This window comes from Barbus barbus (genome assembly GCF_936440315.1).
Source record: "Barbus barbus genome assembly, chromosome: 37".
Lineage (NCBI taxonomy): Eukaryota > Metazoa > Chordata > Actinopteri > Cypriniformes > Cyprinidae > Barbus > Barbus barbus.
In genome coordinates, this window is record NC_136715.1 from 11,732,954 (window position 1) to 11,757,265 (window position 24,312).

At 34.5% G+C, this 24,312-nt stretch overlaps 1 protein-coding gene across 5 annotated transcripts in view; it reads left to right on the forward strand.

Moving 5' to 3' along the window:
* LOC306857173 (IQ motif and SEC7 domain-containing protein 1-like) overlaps positions 1-24,312 on the forward strand; it is a gene marked incomplete at its 5' end in the record, with an annotated part of 170,815 nt that overhangs the window by 38,475 nt on the left and 108,028 nt on the right. For 2 of the 5 annotated variants that reach the window (XM_079396929.1, XM_079396933.1), the window contains one exon: positions 6,167-6,202. In XM_079396929.1, the coding sequence (XP_079253055.1) occupies positions 6,167-6,202 (36 nt within the window). Of the gene's footprint in view, positions 1-6,166; positions 6,203-21,858; positions 21,967-24,312 lie in introns of those variants that run through there. The other 3 variants (XM_079396928.1, XM_079396925.1, XM_079396927.1) reach the window with 3 other exon arrangements.

Consider the following 24,312-nt stretch of genomic DNA (forward strand, 5'->3'; position numbering starts at 1 on the left):
CAAGGTAAAATTGGCTGAATAAAACTGCAGGAACTGCAGCTTTGAATTGTAATAACTGTAGTTTGACACTTGCTGGTTAAAGTAATTGAGACTATTCAAAACAAAGATCAAGCTGATTCTGCTCAATGCGTTAAAGGAATAGCTCACCTAAAGATTTAAATTTGCCAGAAAACCTACCCACCCTCAGGCCGTGAGTTTATGGTCACACTTTATTTTAAGGTCCAATTCTCTTTAACAAGTCTAACAAACCATTAACTATGACTTTTGCCTCAATAAACTCCTAATTTGTTGCTTATTAATAGTTAGTAAGGTAGTTGTTAAAGGAAAAAGGAAAGCCTAGGCCAACAAAGATATAGATGAGTTTGTTTCTTTATCAGAACACATTTAGATGGATCCTCTGCAGTGAATGGGTGCCGTCAGAATGAGAGTCCAAACAGCTGATAAACACATTACAATAATCCACACATCTCCAGTCCATCAATTACTGTAACATCATCTGAAGCGAAAAGCTGCATGTTTGTAAGAATCAAATCCATTAATAATTCATAATTACTCTTCACTATGATGGCACCCATTCACTGGAGATTAGATTAGATTAGAAAAACTTTATTAATCCCTATAGAGGGAAACTCATTTGCCACCATTACACAATACAAACAACATACAAGATTTACACAATTTAATTAAAAAACCTAACAGCAGCAGGAATAAATGACCTTCTAAATCGCTCTGTATAGCACCGAGGCATCACTAATCTTCCACTAAATTAACTTTTAAGTCCACTAAAAATACACTGTAGTGGATGACCTTTTGTAAGACAAAATCATTTTTACTTTTGTCCTCGTTCTCTTCTTTACAATTACCTCAGGTGAATCAGGATTGAGCCCAATAACCGATCCAACCTTTCTAATCAGTTTATTAGTCCTATTTTTATCATCGACAGTGATACTACTTCCCCAGCAGAGCACTGCATAAAATAATACACTGGCCATGATTCCCTGATAGAAAACATCAAGAAGCTTCCTACTGATGCCAATGTAACTCAACTTCCTCAGGAAGAAGAATCTTGATTGTGCCTTCTTAAAAACAGCCTCACTGTTCTTCTTCCAATTTAATTTATTGTCAAGGTGTACACCAAGATATTTATAAGACTGAACAATCTCTACTTTATGACCTTTAATTGTCACTGGTACTATCCCTTCTTTTTTTCCCTTCTAAAATCAATTATCAACTCCTTAGTCTTCTCCACATTCAGTTAAGAAATTTTCATCACACCATGTAACAAATAACTCTACATCTCTTCTATAGTCCACATCATTACCCTGATTAATTAAACCCACAAGGGCAGTATCATCTGAAAACTTTTGTATACAACAAGATGTTTGAGCCTATAGTCAGCGGTATACAGTGAAAATAGAAAAGGTGATAAAATTGTACCTTGTGGGTTGTAATGTGGGTGGGATGTAATGCAAAATTTCTCCAAATCTGTTCAAATGAAGAAATAAACTCGGTAACACTTTAGAATAGGGAACACTTATTCACTATTAAGTACAACTTTTCCCTCAATAAATTCCTAATTTGCTGCTTATTAATAGTTATTAAGGTAATTGTTAAGTTTAGGTATTGGGTAAGATTAGGGATGTAGAATAAGGCATTAATATGTGCTTAATTACTACTAATAAATGGCTAATATTCTAGTAATATGCATGCTAATAAGCAACTAGTTAAGAGACATTAAAATAAAATGTTACTCACTTTAGTATAGGAACCAATTCTCACTAATAATTAGTTTCTTATTAGCATGCCTATTAATAAAATATTGGCTGTTTAGTAGTATTTATATTCTGCATGACCATAATCTACATCCCTAATCTCTCAATACCTAAATTTAGTTACATTTGCTACAGAAAAATTAATACATTATATTTATTAAGGAAGAGTTTTCTACGTTTTTACAAATGTTGAAAATACCTTAGATCATCTGTTTTATTTCTAGTTTAAAGTGTCTGACCCCCTTTTGGCTTTTGGCTGGTGGTTAACTAGAGCTAATTTGAGATTTGTAATCAAAGGCATAGCAGGAATTGCATCTGTATAGCTGTCTACTGAAAACATTGAATAGAATGCAGCATTTCTGCTGTTGGTAAAACGATGGAGATTTTTTTTTTCTCCTTAAAATTAATTTCTGTCCAGAATAAACAGGTCATGTCTTCTAGCCAACTGTCTGCCAAAGGTTTCAGGTTCCTATTGTGACTTTCAAGTTGTTTCAGTGGAGTGCAGCAGCATCAGTTCTGTTTGAAGATTCTTAGGGGTGATGTTTGTTTGTTGTTGTTTCTGTAGAGTACAAGAGGGTTCCAGAGTAAAATTCTCATTCATTTTCTCCACAGAGAAATCGATTTTTAACGATTAAACCTTTCAAGGCTGATCTACCATGAGCTCTGAGATTAAGCCGTGTTATACTCTTCTGTTTGAACCACAAGTTAGTGTGAAAAATCATAGCAATAAACAAAGTATTTAGTTTTAACTGAGTCTGTCTTCCTATGTCAAACTACACTACTGTTCATGTCGTGGTTAGTAGAATGTTTTATTTATTTTTTTAAACAAATCATATTCATTATTAATTTACTTTATCAAAGTACAGTAAAAACAGTAATATGATTATTACAAACATGTTAACAATTAATATGATAATTGGTGTTCAATATTTTTTTTTTTTATAATAGATGTTGAAAACATTTGTGCTGCTTAATGTTTTTGTGGAAAATGTATTTTGTTTAGGATGAGATATAGTGAAATATTTTGACTCAATTGAAATTTCTTTAATGTCACTCTAATGCATCTTTGTTGAAAAAAGTATTAATTTCTTACAAAAAAAAAAGACCACAGATGCAAACTTTTGAATGCTAATGCCCATATTATATATTTATTTCTAAGTCTGTTTATTTATATTTATTAAAACCATATATATATGGTTTCCTCGCTTTCCTTCGGTTTTAAATGGCCTGTAAGCGCCATGCGCGTTTTACTTTCACTTTCAAATTAGTGGCAATTCGGCACCAAGCAGTTAAATGCTTTTAGTTCGTTTGAGTTTTCCCACTTTCCCTCACTTTCCTTCATTTTTAAATAGCCTAGTTTGAAAAAGCACCGTGAGCGTTTTACTTTCACTTTTAAATTTGCTTCCATATCAAGCAGTTGTTTGTTTTTAGTTTGTTTGAGTTTCCCCTCACTTTCCTTTGCTTAAATAGCTTATAAAAGCAACGTGCATTTTACTTTCACTTTTAAATCAGCGGCAATTCGGCATCAATTGCTTGAATTAAATTCAACCAACAACAAAATACAATGTAAAACATAGAACTTTTATTAACAAAACGAATAAAAATACACCATGCTATGCCTAATATAAAATAACAAATAACTTACACAAAGTTTAAATAGGTATACAAAACTAAAAATCAGTAAAGAATGAGGAACAAATAATTGTGAAACGTAGAACATTTATTAGCAAAACGAATAAGAATGTTTGGAGGCACGGACGACATACACCTTGATGCAAAATAATGGAGAAAAAAATACACAGTTTAAATAAAATAAAAATCAGCAAATACTGTGGAACCAAATAAATGAGAAACAAATGTTTAAAAAAAAATCCATTATCACGTAGATTAATGACATAAGTAAACAAGCTTTTCAAAATCCAAAATATTTTTAAAACAGGTGCTTTTACATTTCGTTTTGAAACTCTTCCGCCATTGTCTTGTCTTTTTCACCACACTCTTCTTGTCAGTCAGCTGGACTCACTCTCCTCACGCATGATAAATGAAATCTGATCGGTGCGCTGCGCGTTCAGTTTTAATTATAGTGTCCTCTAACTGAACTAAATGATTTTTTTATTACTATTAAAAAAAAAAAATTACGGTGCCGCGGTGGGCAAGTGATGTGACTGGTGTTGCGGCTTAACACCGGTATCACCACCAACACAGTCTATCGCAGCAAGCCTAATACACACATAAAGTGCCTTGCGAAAGTATTCATACCCCTTATTTTTTTTTCACGTTTTATGTTGCTGTCTTATGTTAAACTGCTTTAAATTTATTTTTTCCCACATCAATCTACACTCCATACACCATAATGGTAAAGTGAAAACGGATTTTTAACTTTACAAATTTATTAAAAATAAAAAAACTTAAATGATTCCATTGCATAAGTATTCATACCCTTATCTGGGACAATTGAAATTTAGCTCAGGAGTATTCATATTGCTTGTAGGTGTTACTATACTTTGTAACCTCAAGCTGAAGCGAACTTGGGTTCTGCAGCAGGACAATGATCCAAACAATGATCCAAAACACACCAGCAAATCCACCTCTGAATGGCTTGTCATACCACAAACAAATTAAAGCAATCATAAGTACAGTAATATGAGATCAATAAGGTTAATTGTGTCCTGTTAGGCATCGCTAAAAGCAATTTAGTGCAAAGTATAGGTGCATTTGTGGCATTGTGGATCTTCTCATTCCCTCTTGCATTGCCTCATTTGCCTAATTGCTTAATTTGCCTATTACTGTATTATATTAACCTGGCACTATTACAGCACTATTTCAAAACCAACACTCGCTAAACCATTATAATGGACCACCCATGACCCTCTTAGGCTGTTTTATTATCTTACTGTTCTCATAAATGAGGAATATATGCACAATGTTCAGATAACAGCAATATATGTGACTGCTTAATTAGTCAATATTTTACAAAGCGGTGGGTTTTCAACTGAACTTGCAGTTAGAAGTGCTCATAATTAGCAGAAACAAAACAAACAAATCTGGGGAAATACTATAAATTAATGTAAAGTGTTTCATTTATTTTATGACCAAGTATTACTTGCAACCTGGCGCTAGTTTATCCTCGCAGTCCAGACTGCCGTGTCAGCGGTTCGCCGCATTCATTGACATTGCTAGCAGCTTGCATAGAATGCTACAAATTGAGTCTTGAAATCTGCCGTCTTCGTAGTCGGGAATAGGCCATTGTTGAGGTAAAAGAGATGACCGATAATAATAAAGCACACTCAGAATTCTTCACAGTTATTAGGGTCAACTACAGTGCTTTTTGACATTCCCAGAGACATGTCAGTGCCATCCACTCCTAACATCAACACAGTGGTCTCCTCAACAGCTCTTGACAGTTTTCATTGTGTGTGACCGTTTTGTTGAGTAATGGGATCAGGACCAGTTCTCTGTCCAGAAAGCTTTCTGGCATCTGTCTGAGAGCCAGGCTGCCGGCACCTTTAGTCCAATGAGGACCATAGCTTTTCTGACAAAGCCTTTTTCTCAAAGGTAAACTGGTGAATTATTAAACAAGGGCTTGGGCTAGGGGATGCCTGAGGTAATCTGCCAGTCACAAATGTGAATATTAGAGCTCTCCATCACATACAGAGAGCCTGCTGCTATTGAGTCTGGGTGTATACAGAATGGTGAATGCTTATTTACTTTCTAAATAAGGCAGAATTTAATTGTATAAATGTGATGATCTATGCCTGTCCTTGAAATGTTTACAGCTGATCTGTCAACCGTGTTTTATGCTACATACAATTTAAATAAAAATCATATACATAGAATTAAACTAACATTTCAAAATATATAATATAAATGCCTGAAATGTGTAGTTCAGTTGCTATGTAGCCTATTGAAAAATTTTTATTCAAACTGTAAACTCTTAAGACAACATGTAAAAGATTATGTGGGTTCATTCTGTAAAGGATTCGTCTGATTGATTAGAATGATAACTGCTAAGTTTGTGAGTGTTTTTGATTGATTCATTAAAGGGCAGGCTTAAAGTCATTTGTTCAAGAAACACACTACTCTGGTTGTGCTGTGTGTTTTTAATTTACTTAAAAGAATGAGTTCATAAGAATAATTTGTTCGTGAATCGGACTGCACAGGTCACATTGAGTGTTATTACTTGCATCACTTGGGCATACAGTAGTTAAGCATCCATACTGTAGATGGGTTTAGAGTGTAGCCCAAATGGTTAAAAAAAACAAGACAGCTATTGTTCTGTCAGTACAAGGAGGATTTATTTTGTTGTTGTTGGAAGTTTGAGATGTCAAGTTTTTCACTGCCTCTTTCAAAATTTTAGCTTCTAACTCTGTGTCTCTCTTTTTTGTCCACCACAGGAATGAAAGTGAGGGCTTGCATGTTGCACATGTCAGGTAGGTTAGGAGAGGACACTCTCCTTGTGGATCTTGATTCATCTGCTGTCATCATAAAGCTCGTAATAGATGCTCTGAGAACTGCATCTCTCATTACCATGTCAAATTGTGCAATGCACGTAATTTAGTAGACATGTCATTTCCATGACTGAGTCATGCATGTTTGTTGACATTTTCTGCATCCTGTCTCAGATGCACGTTGACTTCTTGGACGGACATCCATTGTAGAAAACATTGACAGTGAAGAGTTTTTTTTTTTTTTTTTTTACTTTTTCTAGGGCTGATTTTTGGATTATGTGGATTATTTTTAAGATTTTAAGTTTACGTTCAAGGGCATTGTGTAATCATGATCGTGCCTTTGAAAGCTTTTGCTTTTTTTTGTTTGTCCGATTTGATTCAAAGCCTTGAATGGTGGATTTATCTTGGCAAAATATCGCCTTAGGCATTTATTCCCCATATGGCATGGCCAGGTTTGTATACGCTACCTTCTAAAATAGCTTGTGGCAGTGATGTATAATTTAGAAAAAGTGTTCATGTTGTTAGTGTGTGTGCTATAGTTAGTAGCAGTTTTATTTATTAATGAGTTTATTAATGAGTCCTATTGAAAATAATAGGATAGATTAGTACCAAAACCACTTCACATTCAAAGCGAAATTGTAACCACAAATTTATTTGTTAGAGTCATCGTGTATGTGTTAGGATTTCAGCAAATAAATTAATAAAGACAGACAGTGGATGAAGATATTAAATAAATGTCACATGTTCATTTGAGCATTTCGTTTGTCAGCAAGAATAATTAATGAGAGCTGAATGTTGTATTATTATTATTTAATACATTTTTGGATATTTTGGTAAGTTTTTTGATTTACTTTATTTGTAAATGAACAAGTACTGCACTACAAACATTAATTATTTATCAATGTCACAAACTATTTGCTAAAATAGTATTATTTGTACTGTGAAGCACATCTGCAAAGCACTTTTTAAAGTGATGGCCATAAATATCATAGATACTGGACTGTAAAACATCAAACCCTAAACTTTGAGACATTTTCATCATCTTGAGATTGCTGAGTTATTGCTCAAGCGGCAAAAATAAAGACATATGTTTGTACTGTCTGTCTACTTGGCACTTCAGTAAGACATTGTGAAAAATTTTTCCATCAATTTTGAGCCGTGGGTCTCTACATCATTGTGATAGATTCTCTTAAAGGACAGGTCTTCAGAGCACCTGTGAAGCAGGTCTTTATTAATAACATTCGTTGGACACCGTTGTATTGCAACTCAAGTCAAACAGAAAGACGACTGCTGCGGTATCCATTCGGTTGAACATTTATGGCTGTATCAACACTAGATTATTAATAAACTTAATTAGATCCTCTCTCAGCACTGCAGTGTTATAGCGTGTGAATCAATGTACCTCAACGCTTCCTTCCAGCTCGGGGTGGCATTAGATTAGATGGAGCAATGAAATCCTCAGGGACTCTCTCATACTTCCAGCAGGTCCCCCTCAACACTCGTAGCGTTTTGTGAGCCACTGAAACAGTCTTGTTCGGGGTTTGCTGTTGATCCCAGATTTCATCAGCCAGGGAAGTTTGAATTGAGCACCGGAGAGGAAATTGTTGCAAAAGAATCTCAGACTGCTTATCAGAGCGAGAGGATGTCCCTAAGGAGCGCTTCTTGAGGAACATTGGACTTGTGCAACAACATTAAACACGATAACACTCAACAATAGTTGTCGGTAATTTGCAAATTATCTGGCTGCAGATGGATGACACTTGTTAGTTTTAGGGTGAAGTGCTGTAAGGGATCGAGGGTGAATGATCATAATCAGGGAAGATCGCTGTGTATTTTCTGTTAGGCGAGCAAACCAGGCAGTTTTCTAGACCGAGGAAAGCCTTGTTGTCTTAGCCTTTAGCCTGTTTGAAAACCAAAGGCCCTGTGTTGACAGTTTCTTGGCTCAGTGTTCTTCCCCCGGATCTGTCTTATTAACATGGAAAACTTGATAAGATGATTGAATTGGAAAAGCAAGTCAGATATTAATCTAAATTTAAAATTCTTTCCTGTGTTAGTGTGAATGAACCAGATGTATGATTTGGCAGTATAAGACCTTTTGGAAGAAATGTTAGCGTGTTGTATTTTAATGGACCAGTATATCAGCCGGTCTTTGGTCATTTTGTGATTATTCACATCAGCTGATAAACATGTCTGCTTGGCTGATTTAGAGCTCTTCGAAAAAAAAGAAAAAAATATATATATATATAATATATAAAAATGTAATCCAGAAAAATTTATATGGAAAAAACGGTATTTGAAAAAAAATAAAAAATAAAATAATAATAATAATAATATATATATATATATATATATATATATATATATATATATATATATATATATATATATATATATATTATTATTATTATTTTATTTTTTATTTTTTTTCAAATACCGTTTTTTCCATATAAATTTTTCTGGATTACATTTTTTCTGTTTTCATTTTTCTACAGTCCGTTTTAATGGTTAAATAAAATTATATTAGTCAAAAAGCATGTCTAATTAATTGAAATCATGAAACTTGCACAATTTAACAGCAATTTATTAAAAGTTTACTGAAAATTAAAATTTTAAGGCCCTATGAAATTAGTTTTATTTTTCTCAAATTCAGTTTTATTTTTCTCATTCTGTTTTCCATTCATTTTTGGATTCGATTTGAATGGTTTCATAAAATTTCTATAATCAAAAGCATCTCTAAATAAATGATTTTATTACAATTAATTTATTATTATTATTATTATTATTATTATCTTTCTCAGAAATACTGTGTTGTGTGTTTACATTTTTCTGTTAAATTAATTCTGGTAAATAATTTTTCTGGTAAATATTCTTTAAATAATGTTTTAACAATCATTTTATTAGTAGTAGTAGTTCTATCGTTACATTTAGAAAATACATTGCTGTCACAGTTTCTTCAAGTTAAAAGGGACCTATTATGCAAAAATCACTTTTATAAGGTGTTTGAACACAGTTGTGTGGCCGCAGTGTGTGAAAACAACCGGCCTATAATGTTAAAAATCCACCAACTCATTTTTTTATAAAACCAATAAATCATAAACAGTCTCTCCAAACAAGCTGTTTCAGATTCTCCCTCTGTTCACGTCACCATTTGTGACGCTCTCTGTCCTATTAGCATAAACACAGCCCTTAGTGAGAAGCTGCAGTCCGCCATTACTGGAGATATACAATGTCAGCACCAAAGAGGCTTTACAAGTGTTGTGTTTTGGGATGCACTAATGAACATAGGAGTCGCCATAATCTCCCCCATCTGAGCAAAGGACACTGTGGTTCAATTTCATTTTCGAAGGAAATATCCCGGAAAAAATCTGTAACATCCCCTAAATGTTTAGGAATCAATACCAATGCTTCGTGCGCGAACGTCAGCTCCAGACAAAGTAAGTATCATGCGTTTGTTTTCAAATTGCCTTTCTGAAAGAGCTTCTTGGCACTCTGTAAGGGTAACTGCTAAAGCTATCATTGTCTCTGCCTGTTTTCACTGATGCTGCCTTCAAGTGCTATCAGAATGATTGTGAATAGGAATGTGGTAGTTAAAAGTTGCATATGAAAGCAATGTGAGTCGATCGCTTGAAGTTGTTGATCTTATAATCAGAAGTGTAGCACGAGACCAGCTATGTTGTTATTTTTATCCCGCCGTGCTCCGCGTCTGTGTAATTCATAAACGCGAATTATAATGCACAGTATAATCAGATGACTGATTTGAAACTGAGTAGTTTTCTGTAAAGATAACAGACTTGTACTAATAGTGGAATATTGATTTGCAAAGGCTAGCATTGCTAATGCTGAGCTTGAGCTCTTAAAGCTCCGCCCTCTTCTCCGGGAGCAACAGCTCATTTGCATTTAAAGCAACATACTCAAATTCAGCATGTTTTGGTTCATACCCTAAAAGTGCCAATTTTAACAAGATATACAAATGTATCAGTGGGGTATATTGAGCTAAAACTTCACATCTGGTCTGGGGACATCAGAGAGGACATCTTGTAAAAAAAGGGGCATAATAGGTCCCCTTTAAACCAAACTTTTATTTTGATGGGTTGCTGTGAAGACCTTTTGAGTTTCTGTTATGATATGACAATAGGCGGTGTGTTCATGTACTCCTATATTGAGGCAGCAGATGCTTAAAACACCGCAAGTGTCACATGCACTTCAGTATGTGTGTAGTAAACGAAACGGTGCATCTGTGCCATTCATTCACACAGAGACACGTAGAACATGCAGGATTCATATTCAGGCTTAATATTCACAGACACTAGACCATATCACATTTTCATTTATTCATCCAAAAGTTGGCAAATTCCGTGACATTCCGCATGAATCATAGGGCCCCTACCCTTTTGTCAGTTCCATACTTAAAGTCCCACCTTATGTCCAAGCTTTGTTAATAAATTATAAGCAATTTCTGTTTTACTTTTATTTGTTTGTGAATATTATTTTAGAGTAAATATTTTGGGACAAAGTAATAAATATTTGTAATATATTATTGTAAAAACTAAAATGAAATAAAAATTTACAGACAAAATGGAAAAAATAAATTATTGGATATCAACGATTATAAGAAATGACAACATATTGTAATGTACTGTATATAGCCTACTAACATTCAAAAGTTTGAGGAACATGTTTGTCACTTACACTGAGTGCGACAGGTGTGTTTTTAGAGTTTTGATTGTGGAGGTCTCATGAAAAATATTGATCTCCAGTATTTTTCACAGAAACCACTCTTAGTTTTAAGCAACTGTTTTATCCCTAGAAATGGGGACAAACACTTGGAGAAAGCAGAGACTGTGGGAAATTCCACTTACAGTAAAGTGCTCTTCTTTGATATCAAAGCTTCCAGCCAAACTCAATTGAGTGAACAGGCATATCGCTCATATCTCTCCCTTATCTGGACGTTTTTAAGTCCCCCCTCAGTCAGACTTTGATGTTGAGACTAATAAATGGATGCTGGCAGTCGAGTCAGATATCAGTGATATTTCAGCCAATGTTTTAATGTTGTCAAATGCTCTCATCAGTTTCAAACCGCATCTTGAGCCTTTCTAGGACAAAATGACAGTTTGAGCTGCAGTGGAGGATGTTATCCTTGGATTGATGTGTAAGTGAATGATGATAAACGGAGCAACTTTTTGAGCAGTTTTGCTGGGTAACTTTTTTTGAACAATGCTACGTGGGCACTTTCCCATTGAGAATGGGTAACATTTTCTATCTTGGGCCTGCTTGTCAGCGTTGACGGCAACAATGCCCAAAGTTGCCCGATGTACCATCAGCCTGAGAGTCTGTGTCTCTGGTGAAAATGTTTAGAGAATATTGAATGGAAAGTTTGTTCGTGTTAGTCTGTATGTGTGTTCCGTAATTGAATAAATAAATAATGTTTTAAAATCAAAATTCAGTTTTATTTTCAGGTAGCATCATACAGTATGTATTATTTATTTATTATTTATTTAAATCTGCTCATCCAAAATAATTTTTATGAATGCTGTTTTATTTTCAAGTAGAATATAGTCTGCGTGTAGTTATGAAAATTATTCATTTATTAATAGGTATTTTTATTTATATTTTATTCCCACTATTACAAAACTAATTTATTTAGGAACAGTGTATTATTTTCAGGTAGCATCAGTATTTTGTATTAATATTATTTGTTATTTTTATGAGTATTATTAATTTATTAATACATTTGTATTAATTAACATTTTTAATTAATTAATTTACATTGAATTGTTTTTTTAGTTATATTTTTAAATTAACACATCCAAAACACTGTTACAAAATCTATTTATGAGTGTTGTTTTTATTTTACACTTTGTTGTGTAATTACAATAATTATAGAAAATTAAGAAATTAAATATACATATGGCATTTTTTAAATTTCCAGTGCTGCTGAGTATAAATTCAGAATTTAAAAGAAAACTGAAAATGTATTAATCTTTCAAGCTTTAACTTCTCTGTATATGTTTGGCAGTATATTATACAGTATGTAGTAATGACTGAAATACTTCTAAGGCGAAAACACCCTTCACACTTGGAAAAACAAAACTAAACTTCATATTAGTCTTTGATCATTTTTGAAAGCACAATTTATTGTGGATAACTTAAGATATAACACTTTCTCATAAAACTTACGAAGTGTAGTCTGTTTGACAAATCGTTTCAATTTCAGTGACTCAGACCATCATCAGAGCAGAGTGAAATGTCACCTCTTGCAGTTTTCTTTATTCACCTTACTACAAACCAAAGTATGTCCCTGCTGCCAGGCTTTGTAAGTGGCATATATCAGCATGCCTCTGCTTTCCACCGAGCGGCCCTGTACAATGCACGTTGTTCCTTCTAGACAAGGACGTGTGTGTGTGAGCGAGTATAGCCGCAGGGAGGTTTTAAGGCCTGGTTCCCCAGGGCATTTGCCCTCTCTCATTTTCACCTCGGTCTTTGCACTCACCTTCCTGCTTTCTCTCTCGCTCTGTATGTGTCTGCTCATTGATTTGAGGCCTGTAATAGGCTGCTCCATTGAAGCCTATCCACTCCAAGTGCGTGTGTGCGTGCGTGCGTGTCACACAGCTGTTGGCAGGCTCTGTTCCTGCGCTCTGATGCTCACACTAACAGTGCAGAGTAAGACGGGTGCTTTCTGCTGACACGCTGTTCTGTACTCGGCCTGTGGCTTTGCCAAGGTTAAGTAGGCAGGGTAGGCCACACACTGGTTGCTTGCAGATACTGCGATACAAAAACATGTGGCTGTGTCGCTGACCTGAGTAAATGCTTCTCTTTCAAGTATCTGGAAGAAGGAGGGTATCAAAGCATGTCAGAATCCAGTATTTGGGTCACATCCTGTCATCTATGCCTCCTTTTGATTGATTTTTGAAGGGAGGAAAAAAATGGCCTTTAAAAAGTGGAGTAATACTTTCATGTAGTGTCAAATAGAGACGTTTTATTGTAATACATTATGAATATTATTAATGTATTTATTAATTTATTCATAAATATTAATATGCATTTATCTGCAATTTTAAAGTCTCTCATACTCGCCCATTAAGGCTGCATTTATTAAAACAACAACAACAGTATTTAAAATAAATAATACAGTAATATCATTGCTATTTAAAACAACTGTTTTCTATTTTAATACATTTTAATATGTACTTTATTCCTGTTATGGAAAAGCCGGATTTTAGAGCCATTATGTCAGTCTACAGTAAATTTCATATTATTATCAATGTTGAAAACAATTGTGCTGCTTAATATTTTTGTGAAAATATGATACTTTTTCAGGATGAATAGAAAGTTCTTGCTGAGGAGAGTTATTATTATTAATTATTATTGTTAATTTCTATTGAGTGATATTGTATTCATTTATTTTATAACTTTATCTAAAACAAAGGAGGTCAAAATAAATTTAAAAAAGCAGCAAAGTTTCAGAATTTGATTATTTTATTCTATTTTAAATTGTTTACTCTTACACATACCCATTTAATAATAACTTTTAGTGTTTATACAGTAACAATATAAAAGCAATTTATTTAATTTAGGAAACAAAGTTTTGTCTTTATAATATAATATCGTTTTTCTCATATAGTACAAATATATTTTTGTATTTACAAATATATATCTGACTTTTTTAGTCCCTCCAAAAAAATGGGAAAATCATACACTTATTATATTAAATTATTTCTAAGTGAAAATAGTTTCTACTCTAAATTTTTCTCAGTGTATATGGGGATCCTTGACATCACAATATTTGAAAAACTACACGAGGGGCTCCCGTTAGCTTTGAACAGAGCCTGAGAGAAAGAGTGTTACAGCACTTGAAGTTTTCCCCAAACCCCTTTCTTCTCACTAATTGTGCACAGTTTCCTCTTAATCCACCCTGTATCTCTACCACATCATACAGCAGACTGGGTTTTACAAGGCAATAATTCTCAGTCCCCTCCAGCTTTGTCTCTGAAGTTTTCGTGTTGGCACAAATACTGGTCGTACTACGTTGTTGTGGGGCCAGTGTCTGTGTTCACTCTCTCTCTCACTCTGCATCTGATCTGCTACAAAGGGATGTAGGGAATGTGGAGCAGTCGCACACAGTGAAGTCTCTCTTATGGGGAGCTCACAACCACTGCAAGTGACTACTGCAAAGACAGCCGCTCTGGGGATCTCTAGCATCCTCCTTGCTTTCTGGCTCATGTTTTTTTCAACATGAGTGATAGTTACAGAGCTCTGTCCAAGCACCTGTGCCCTGTTAAAGTGAGTGTTGTAAAGCCGCAGTAATATATGTGGTGACTTTACTACTGTTTGGTGGAGCTGGCCTTATACAGCCAGGTCACAAAATCATTCATTATTAAAAGCCATTGAAGTTGCTACTGCCTCCTATAAATAAAGGCTCCCACAGGGTTTGAAGACATCTAAGGTAGACCAAAAGATAGACAGACAGAGAGATATAGAAAAAGGTTTCGCAGCCAGATTTACACCTCTTATGTTTTATTACTCTGTCAGCTTTTATACAGTGTAGAATAAGGCTATATTGGGAGTAGCACACTATCAATCAATATTGTTTTATTATTATTATTCTGGGTATACTTTGCATAGTACACCACCAGTCAAAAAATGTAATGTTTTTCAGCCTGCATTTATTTGATCCAAAGTACAGCAAAAACGAAAAAGAACTTTAAATATTTTTACTATTTAAAATAGCTTTTCTATTTTTTTTAAATATTTAAAATGTAATTTATTCCTGTGATTTTCAAAGCTGAATTTTTTGCGTCATTATTCCAGTCACATGCTCCATCAGAAATCATTCTAAGATTCTGATTTGCTGCTCAAAATTTTTTTTATATTATTATTATTATTATTATGTTGAAAACAGCTGAGTAGAATTTTTCAGGTTTCTTTGATGAATAGAGTTCAGCAGCATTTATCTGAAATAGAAACCTTTTGTAACAGTATAAATGTCTTTATCATCGTAAAAATATTTCACAATATTATTGCTTTTACTGTATTTTGGATCAAATAAATGCAGGCTTGGTGAGCAGAAGAGACGTCTTTAAATAAAAATCTTACCGTTCAAAGGCTATTGACTGGTAGTTTTTGGATACAGTATCTAGGAACTACAGTGAGTAATTATAGATGCAGAACAGATTTTCATTACTCAGCAGTGGATCCTCTGTAGTGAGTAGATGCCATCAGAATGAGAGTCCAAACAGCTGGTAAAAAGAGGTAAAAAGTAAGGACTAATTGACAATGGGCCATTGATTATTATCAGAATATAATGCACACCCGAAGTGAGGCCTGATGAAGCAAAGCCACAAAACGTACTTTTGTGGCAAAAACGTGGAAATAATTTGTCATTTTAATCCTATTGTTTGCTATATTTGTTTGTCCTTTGAAGTAACTGAAACCATTTGTCGAAGTGATATAGACATGTAATGCGGCCAAAATCTGCCTGTAACTACTTTAGCTGTGCATTTCCCTGAAAATAACTGCACACCTTAGAACATTTGTCAAGCAGTCAGATTCAAGCATTCAGTATCCCTGTAGTATAATCCACAAGTAGTCCACTTGACTCCGGTCCATCAATTAAGATTTTGTGAAGTGAAAATCTACGTGTTTTTAAGAAACAATTCCATCACAACATTTTATGCTTAAACTATTGATTCTGGCCAAAAACACGAGTCCATATCCCATAATAATACTGTGTCTGGTGAAAAAAACTTAGAATAACCAAGTAACTATTAAAATTAATTTGAAGTATGTTTAATAGAACAATAATTATAATGTAAATTAAAATGGGGGGGGGGGGGGGGTATTTTTCCAATCATTCAAAAGAAAGTTGAGAGTGACCAGAAATTATTGTTAAATGTGTGTGAACTGCAGCTGACCTGTACCAAATGCACCCATTATTGACAGTGATGGTTTACTAAGAGTACTCCACAGGACAGTTTTATCACAGCACCATTTTTGGGATGGAGGTTTAGCACTTTATTAACAGGAGAGCAGTTGAATTATGGAGGTGCACTGCTTCAAGCACTGTGCCTCTGCCATGATATATTAGCAATATGATAATGACCTCTGTATGATTCATCTGCACAGTGAACGAGGTCACTGCAGCAGGAAACAGAGCTGGGAAGAAACACTTACAAACATTAGGTTACCGCAAAAGCATTTTGTTGTAGCCAGACCTTTGACTAAATGAATGCTCACTAGAGATGTATCGAAATGAAAATTCTTGGCTGAAGCCGAAACGGAACAAAATGAAGCACTGGGCCGAAGGCCGAATACCAAACATGGTTTTTTGCCTTCCCCCCCCCATGTATTTTGCCAGTTTCCTTCACCATTGCATAATTTCATAGCCAAAATGTGCTTTTTACTGTTTTGTCTTGCTTTTCAATCTATTATAAACCAACAATTTAAAAATATTTACTTAACACTGAACATTTTTTTAACATTCTATTAGACATTATTCCAGCAAAGCACAATTTAACTTAAGTTACTAAAATAATATTTTTGGCTATTTTTGAGACCCCCTTCTTGAATCAGGAATTAATTTTTTTTTACTGTACAAATAAATGCAGCCTTTCCGAGCAGAAGATAATTAAAACATTAATAGAGCTGTAATTATTATTATCATTGTCTTACTTTATTTTATTTTACAGAACAACAGTAAAATTACAATACTAATATTTATGAATGTTGATGGAGTTCATGCTTTTTCTCAGCTTTTATTTTGGCAGAAACCCACAGTGCTACTTATTTGACAAGAGCAGATTTCTAAATGATTCTCATTACGAATTTGGGAAGATGTTTGTCATGTATCACATTGTCACGTGCCTTGTAAAAAATCATAAAAATGTTACAGAGAAACTGACGAGTTACACCGTTTCAGCGCAGATTTTCCTCGCACTTTGGACTGTCAGAAATCAGAATACATGCAATTCATGCGTGTATTAGAAAACATAACATTCTGCAGTTTATTTACTAATTGTTTAAGGTCATTTCATGATTTCAATTCATACACTAACCAGCAACAACCACCCCTTCCACCTGAGACATGCGATTTATTTCTTTATTTTGCTATTTTCGGACTAATAATTTCGGTTGTCGAACATTCGGTGCATCCCTAATGCTCACTTAAACAAAAGGAGAATGCCTGATTGACATATAAAGTGACCAACCAAAGCGGATTTATCTGAAGAAGGTTAAACACCAATTATAGACCATGTTTAGTTAATTTCTTCATCTCCAAAGGTCTTCCAGACACACTTGTGGCTTGGCCTTGTTTTTTGGCACCCATGTGTTTGCAGTCAGTCCGTTCTCAAACTGGCAGATCTGTGATGGATTTGTTGTGCAGTGAAGCTTAACCGCATAGCCACTCGGATTCGGTTTGTTTCACAGCACCAGGGGCCAAGAGAGAGTGAATCGGAGCCCTGCACATTAAACCACTGGCTTAATGGTTCAAAGCTTCTTTACTTTCATGCACGATTGATGGTAACATGGAGGTTTGTCTGGTGGATCTGAGGAAACCGTTTGAAAGGAATGAACAGATCTGTGATCACAATGCTGCTCAGTCTGGACCATTTAAACACAATTACTTGGTTTTGTAGTTTGGGTGCCAGCCAGTACTGCTAAACGCAGCTCCATTGCTATGAGCTAATGCTCAGTGAGAAATGGGAATAGCCTTTGGCTTTGCTTGAGTATTTCAATCGGGGATATTTTATTTCTCTCTGACTCCCCAATATAATATTGGCAGAAATGACACATGAATCGATGCTTTCAGATGAAACCATGGACCTCGAACTAATGAAAATTTGCCCTCCGTTTTCAGGGTGGGAAAGAGATTCAGAGGGTTATGACGAGACCAAATTAAAAGCTATCACCTGACGCAGATTATGTTGTTTAAGGAAAGGGTCAGCACAATGTCATGCTACTGACTTACTTGCATTGCTTTTACGAGGCTATGTTAATTTAATCATGTCTCCATGTGCTTCGCTGATAATGTTAACATGTTCAAGGTCATTTTTTTTTTTTTCACAGATAGTGTTTATTCCCCTCACTTTCATGGATTTACAAATAAGTAAATAAACAAATAAATACATAGCAAACCGGTAGGTCTTTTTGTCAGTGGAGCACAAAAGGAGAAATGTTGAAGAATTGAAGATACATAGCATAACATCATGGCTGTCAAGGTTAGAAAAAGGACATAAAACACCATAAAAGCGGACCTTGCACAATATTGCAATAGAGAAATTAAATCATTTTTCACTTTTAAATCATTTGTCCCTCTGCCGAAGCTCTGCCTTGAGGCAGTACAATATTGGAAAAAAACTGACCTTCCAATTGTTTGACATATTTGGATTAAGTATAAAAAAAAAGGAATTTTAAATTCTAATTTAGGAAAATTCAATATAAATAATAAATAAATCTTAAAAAATAGATATTTTTGTTATTATTAATAAAATAAAAAAGAAGGGTCAAAATTAAGTTGCGATTTCAATAATATGTCAGTATATCATTCAGAGTACAAATAGGCGTATTGATGCACCACTATTTTTAGTTATATTTTCTGTAGTGTTCCATGGAAGAAAATAAGTCATGTTTGGAACGAGAAGAACAGTAAATTATGTTAAAATTAATTGAATAAATAATAAATAAAAATTGGGGTTGTTTGATCACAGCTAACATTTGAACAGCTCTTATAAAATGAAGCTCACACTGCTGCTTTGCAGCTCAATTAGTCCTAAAGCCAATCTTAGGCTAGCTTGAGTTCTTGCCAGCTTTTTGGACATTTTTTTTTGTCAAGTTTAGGAGTGATTGTTTGGTTGTAGGAGTTATGTAACTCCAGAACCTGCTCTGCGGTGATAACAGAACGCTTATGGCAGCCAAGGCGGAAACTCAAAGGGATTTAATCCCATGACATTACCGATTATCGTTGGTTAGCAGAGTCGCTGAGGAGAACAGCTTCTTTGTCTTGTGGTTATGGCTTGTAAACCAAACGGCTTTGACGTGACATTGCAAGGTCTCTTGTTTGTTTTTTTGCCCATGAAATGCACAGTCATTAATATTAGCAGCCTTGAAATGGACATGTGTGCATCATGGGAAATTGGCTGGCCGATCTATAAGAAGGTTCGTTAAGCTAAATTATTTATAATTCAGCCCTACATGCTCTGCCGATGACTAAAGAAAGCATACAAAATAAGACGTCGGTTTAATAATTCAGTCTTCAGAAATGGAAACGATAAAAACGTGTTGGGATTTTGATCAATTTGATTCATTGGTTTGTTGCCATGGCGACAAATTAGAGTGAGATTTTGGGTAAATATAAATTGAATGTAATAAGTTTAGCAATTCCAAGTAGTTGATTAACTGGATGAGGGACCTTGGTGCCTCTGATTGAAATTCAATTGAAGTTCTGTTCAATCAACAGAATACATTTTAAACAAAATACTGAATGCATGCATTCCATTTAACTGATTAAAGAGCATGTGTCGCCTCCTGTGAATGTTAATACTCACATTTTAAGCCTGACTAGCCAAGTTTCGTCATTCAAAAAAGCAAAACATGACATTCAAAGCATGTCTGGCTCAGATACCCAGCAAACATCTGGTCTTTTAATCTCATGTAATATTGACTTGGGCGGTATGCTCTGTAATGCTCAAGAAATCAGCCTTTTTTGAGGTATTATAGGATTTATAGATTGAAAAATAAGATCCGGTAATTGGTTTGGTAGAACTAACTTAATCTTACCAGGTGTCCAGGATGGAAGAGATGCCGTTTAACTGCTTTACTGCTGTCCTTCAAACCTCTGGTCTCTCAGAAGCAGTTGTGGTGAACATGACATCTAATTGTACTGACAGTAAGCCTCTTGTACACCTTCATTAGATTTCATTAATAGTCTGGAAAAGATTATTACTCATTGCAAATGCAAATTAACCCTTGGCCTGTAATGATTAGGCCGAGCAATTCTCCCATAATCTACGATACCGTCATCCTTTTGGGACGTAATATGAAGATTTTTAGATGTTCTGCATACATTAGCCAAATATCACCTGACTGGATGCACAGCGTAGAAAGGCAGATGTTATTTTCTGGTCGGATGCTACCTGCTTTTCACAGGATTGTCTTTATCGCTTTAGATTATCTTGTGCACCGATATGAAGATTATAAAACTGAACAGGAAGAGATGTAATCTGTTCCCTTTTAATTAATCATAGCGACTTAAAATACATTAGAAAAATTTGCTTGTTTCATCACTTGATCTTTTGAAAGAAGGACCAAGTCTGTGTGATATATAGCTAAAAAATATCCATTTTCAGCCATCTGATGATATTCTTTATGTATCGTTGTATTTATGCATTTGCTCTGAAATCTCTTAGAAGTAGGTTAAAATGGTTAATATATCAGCTAAAATCTAGTTAAACTAATGTTTAATGTAATGCCTAAAACACAGAGAAAAAAATTTAGGAAAAATTATAAAGGCATGATGTATGAATATTTTAATGATTTTCACAATGTTGCTTAATTTTATCGCCAGTAAAATAATTATGAATAAATTGTGGACATTTATTAATCCGGCCCTAAGAAGAACGTACTTGATGTCCTCATCCATTTTGGATAAGCACAGGATTTTTGCTTTTAATCTTAAAGGACTTTACTTATTTTAGAGTTGATGACAGATATTCAGATCATAGGAAATATGCTTTTGAAATGAGCAAGCATGGCATGGATTTAGACTACTTATGTCCTATCCGCTTATGAGAAGGTTTGCCCAGCAATATCCTTAAATTTTTAATTTCCTTTGTTTTCAAGGACATGTTGTTTTATTTATTTATTTTTTCTTATAGAGATGATAAAGAGTTTTCATGAATTTAGCACTTTGGTTAATTAGGTAAACACATTTGTCTTTTTTTTACATTTCATTGATGTTCTCACTCTTTTTTTTTTCTCTCTGTCCACCCCTTACATTCTTTCAGCCAGATGAGAGCTGATTCAGCCAATAGTCGGTTGTTATTATGCATATTCAAAAGTTCCTGACCTTGATTTGAAATCATTGAGATGCAAGTAATGCAATATTCCAGTCCTCTAACGGCCTTGGTCAGCTTTCCTGGTATATAAGCACTGATTGGTTTCCCATAGTTCTTCAGCGAGTTTCAGTTGCCTGCCATTCAGTCGAAAGAGGATTCGAAAGGATGGATAACTACTGAATTCAGTGACAGTGTTTACATATACAACAAAACACTATAACTATCAAGACTCAACAAGAATTATAACAATGTAGAAAAACTGTATGTTTTTCAAAGTTTCTCCTGTTTTATTTCACGGAAGAAAGAAAGTCCAATTGTTTTGCAATGACATGAGGGCAAGTAAATGATGACAGAGTGTTCATTTTTGGGAGATTCTCTTTAATCATAATTGGTTTGATTGTGCATGTACACACAGTATTTTTCCATCATTCCGATTCAGTACATTTTCATTTTTTTAGTGCATTTTAGACTGCATTACGTCTTGCCTGTGATTTGTTCCTTGCTGACTGTGATCTGTTTGAAGCATGACCGAACATCAAGGACCTCTTGTAAGCTGAACATGTCTCTCTCTTTCTTTTCCTTTTGAAGACGGCACGCTTCTTTGCCCCTCGATGTCACAGATAACCCTGGAAACTTTATTGTGCCGCTGTGTCGAAGGAGTTACCCCTGTCGCAAATGGAAGTCTGCATCTCTTGGGTAAATGGAAGGGTTTAATATTCGCTTGCTAATATCTCAGAGCTGCTGCACGGACTAACTTATTCTCCACACATATTGGTGGCCTGGTGTCAGGTTATGCAAATTGTCACGCTCCCATCATAGCAACGTATGGCTGATTGCTCAAAAATACACATCCGTGTTCATTTAATAGATGTGTCTGCCATGATTGGGCCAGAGCAGTGCTGTAATGCTCCTCCTCCTTTGTGGCTGTGAAAGCAGACCTCCTGTGTCTAGAAACACATAGATTCCTCCTGCTGTGGAGCAGTAGGATGTCCTGCTGCTGATTGTGTGACATGTTGTATGATGCAAGTTTTTACTGTGTCAAGTTAGATGGACGAGCTTAAAATGAAAATTACATCTTTTTTAACACCACATTGTTCTGAATAACAGTCCTGAGTGAACTGAATTAAAATGAGCAGTTACCATGATTTCAATTTAAATAGAAGTCAGAAATTTTATATATATATATTAGGGGTGGGAGAAAAAATCGATCCATCGATGCATCGCGATTCTCTCTCCAACGATTCTGGATTGATTCTGAGCTTAGTTTTTAACCAGATGTGCGATGACGCTGAGTTTGCTTTAGAGACACCGTATTCTGCTTGCTATCAATTCCTCACACACATACACCCCTCAAACCTTCCGTAAAATAATCTTTCATAAAGTTCGGAAAGGTTGAAGCGAATTACAACGACATTCACGGACTTCTTTGCACAGGATGCGCTGTGAGAGACGTGCGCGTTGTTTGTTTCATATCAAACAGCAAAACGTGCATGCAATGTCCTAGTTATGCCGTCAGTTAAGGCATGAAGTTACCAAAAAGGCGATTAAAGCTGCTTTAAAACTGTGTGCAATATGTTATATATGCGTCACATTTAAGAACATGTCTCTTAAATGGTTTTAAAAACTGTCCTGAGGCACCCCAGCACTGTCTCCCTCATCTAAAACACCCGATTCAACTCGTCCGCTCATTAGTAGAGACTTTAAGACCTGAAGTGGTTCAGAAAAGGTAAAGAGAGTTGTGAGAAAATAAGATGTCAGATCCGCGTCATGTTCAGCAGCAGCAGCTTTTAAAGCAATAGCAGGCAAATAAGCTAATAACCAGTTGCTGTGATGTCTATTAATCCAAGAACAAAAGAAATAAAGAGGAAATCAATAACTTTTATAGCTTTAAGGGGTTCATCTATATTTAATTTAGAATTTAGTGTTTGCTCATTTTCTGTATATTTCTGCTGAAGGGCACAGGTTGCTAAATATGTCATTTATTATAATGGGTTCATGTGAAGATTGTTTTAAGTTCACTTAAATGATAAGTTAAGTCTAATAAATGTTAAAATTGATAGCTCTCAGTTATACTGTAATGCTGAATGGCTACAATCAATGGTTAAATATTAAGGGGAAAAAACTATTTTATAGAGACATCATCAGTAGTATTGATATCAGTGATGCTGGACTTCAATCATAAAAAAGATGCCATTTAAAGAAATATAAAAAATATACTCTCTTTCTTTATGTTGTTTGTACATTTGAAGATTGAATGTGAAATTATTGCAACATTAAAGTATATTTAAAAACTTTAATGTTAGTTGGGATTAATCGCGATTAATTTTAGAAAAATGTGCGATTAATTAATTTTTTTTAATCGATTGACAGCACTAATATATATATATATATATATATATGTATATATATATATATGTGTATATGTGTATATGTGTATATATATATATGTATGTGTGTGTGTGTCTGTCTGTATTTATATATTTATAAAAATAATAAAGATTAAATATAAAATAAAGATTATATATAAATCATTTTTCATTTATTTATAAAACATATTTAAATAAAATATAATAAAAACAATGCAGAATATATTTTCATGTCTGCTATGAAGTATGTATAGTAGAAACATTTTCTCAATTTACTTTGCTGTTGGCAGGTATTGCAAAATGTTACTTTTTGACTTTGTCTACAGCCATTTTAGGAGTCTTATTTTATTTTTATTTTAATATTTGAATTTTTTTAAACCGTTTATACATTATTACGTAACAACTTGTCCCAGATAGTCATAGTGTTTCCAGCATCAAGTAATTTTCCTGTGCTGCCCAAAGTGACACATTTAGCCAGTCAGAAGACATGTAAAATTTAGTATTGGATCTATAACACAAGTTGTTACTTGCTACAACCCCCCCCCATAATATAGCTAGAAGCAGAGATTGTAGTTTTTGATATGTGTGTGCTAGCACACTAGCATAGCCAATAGCACGTCCATAGAACTCTGATGATTAGAACCTCTGCTAGTTTGTATGAAAATTCATGCTAGCC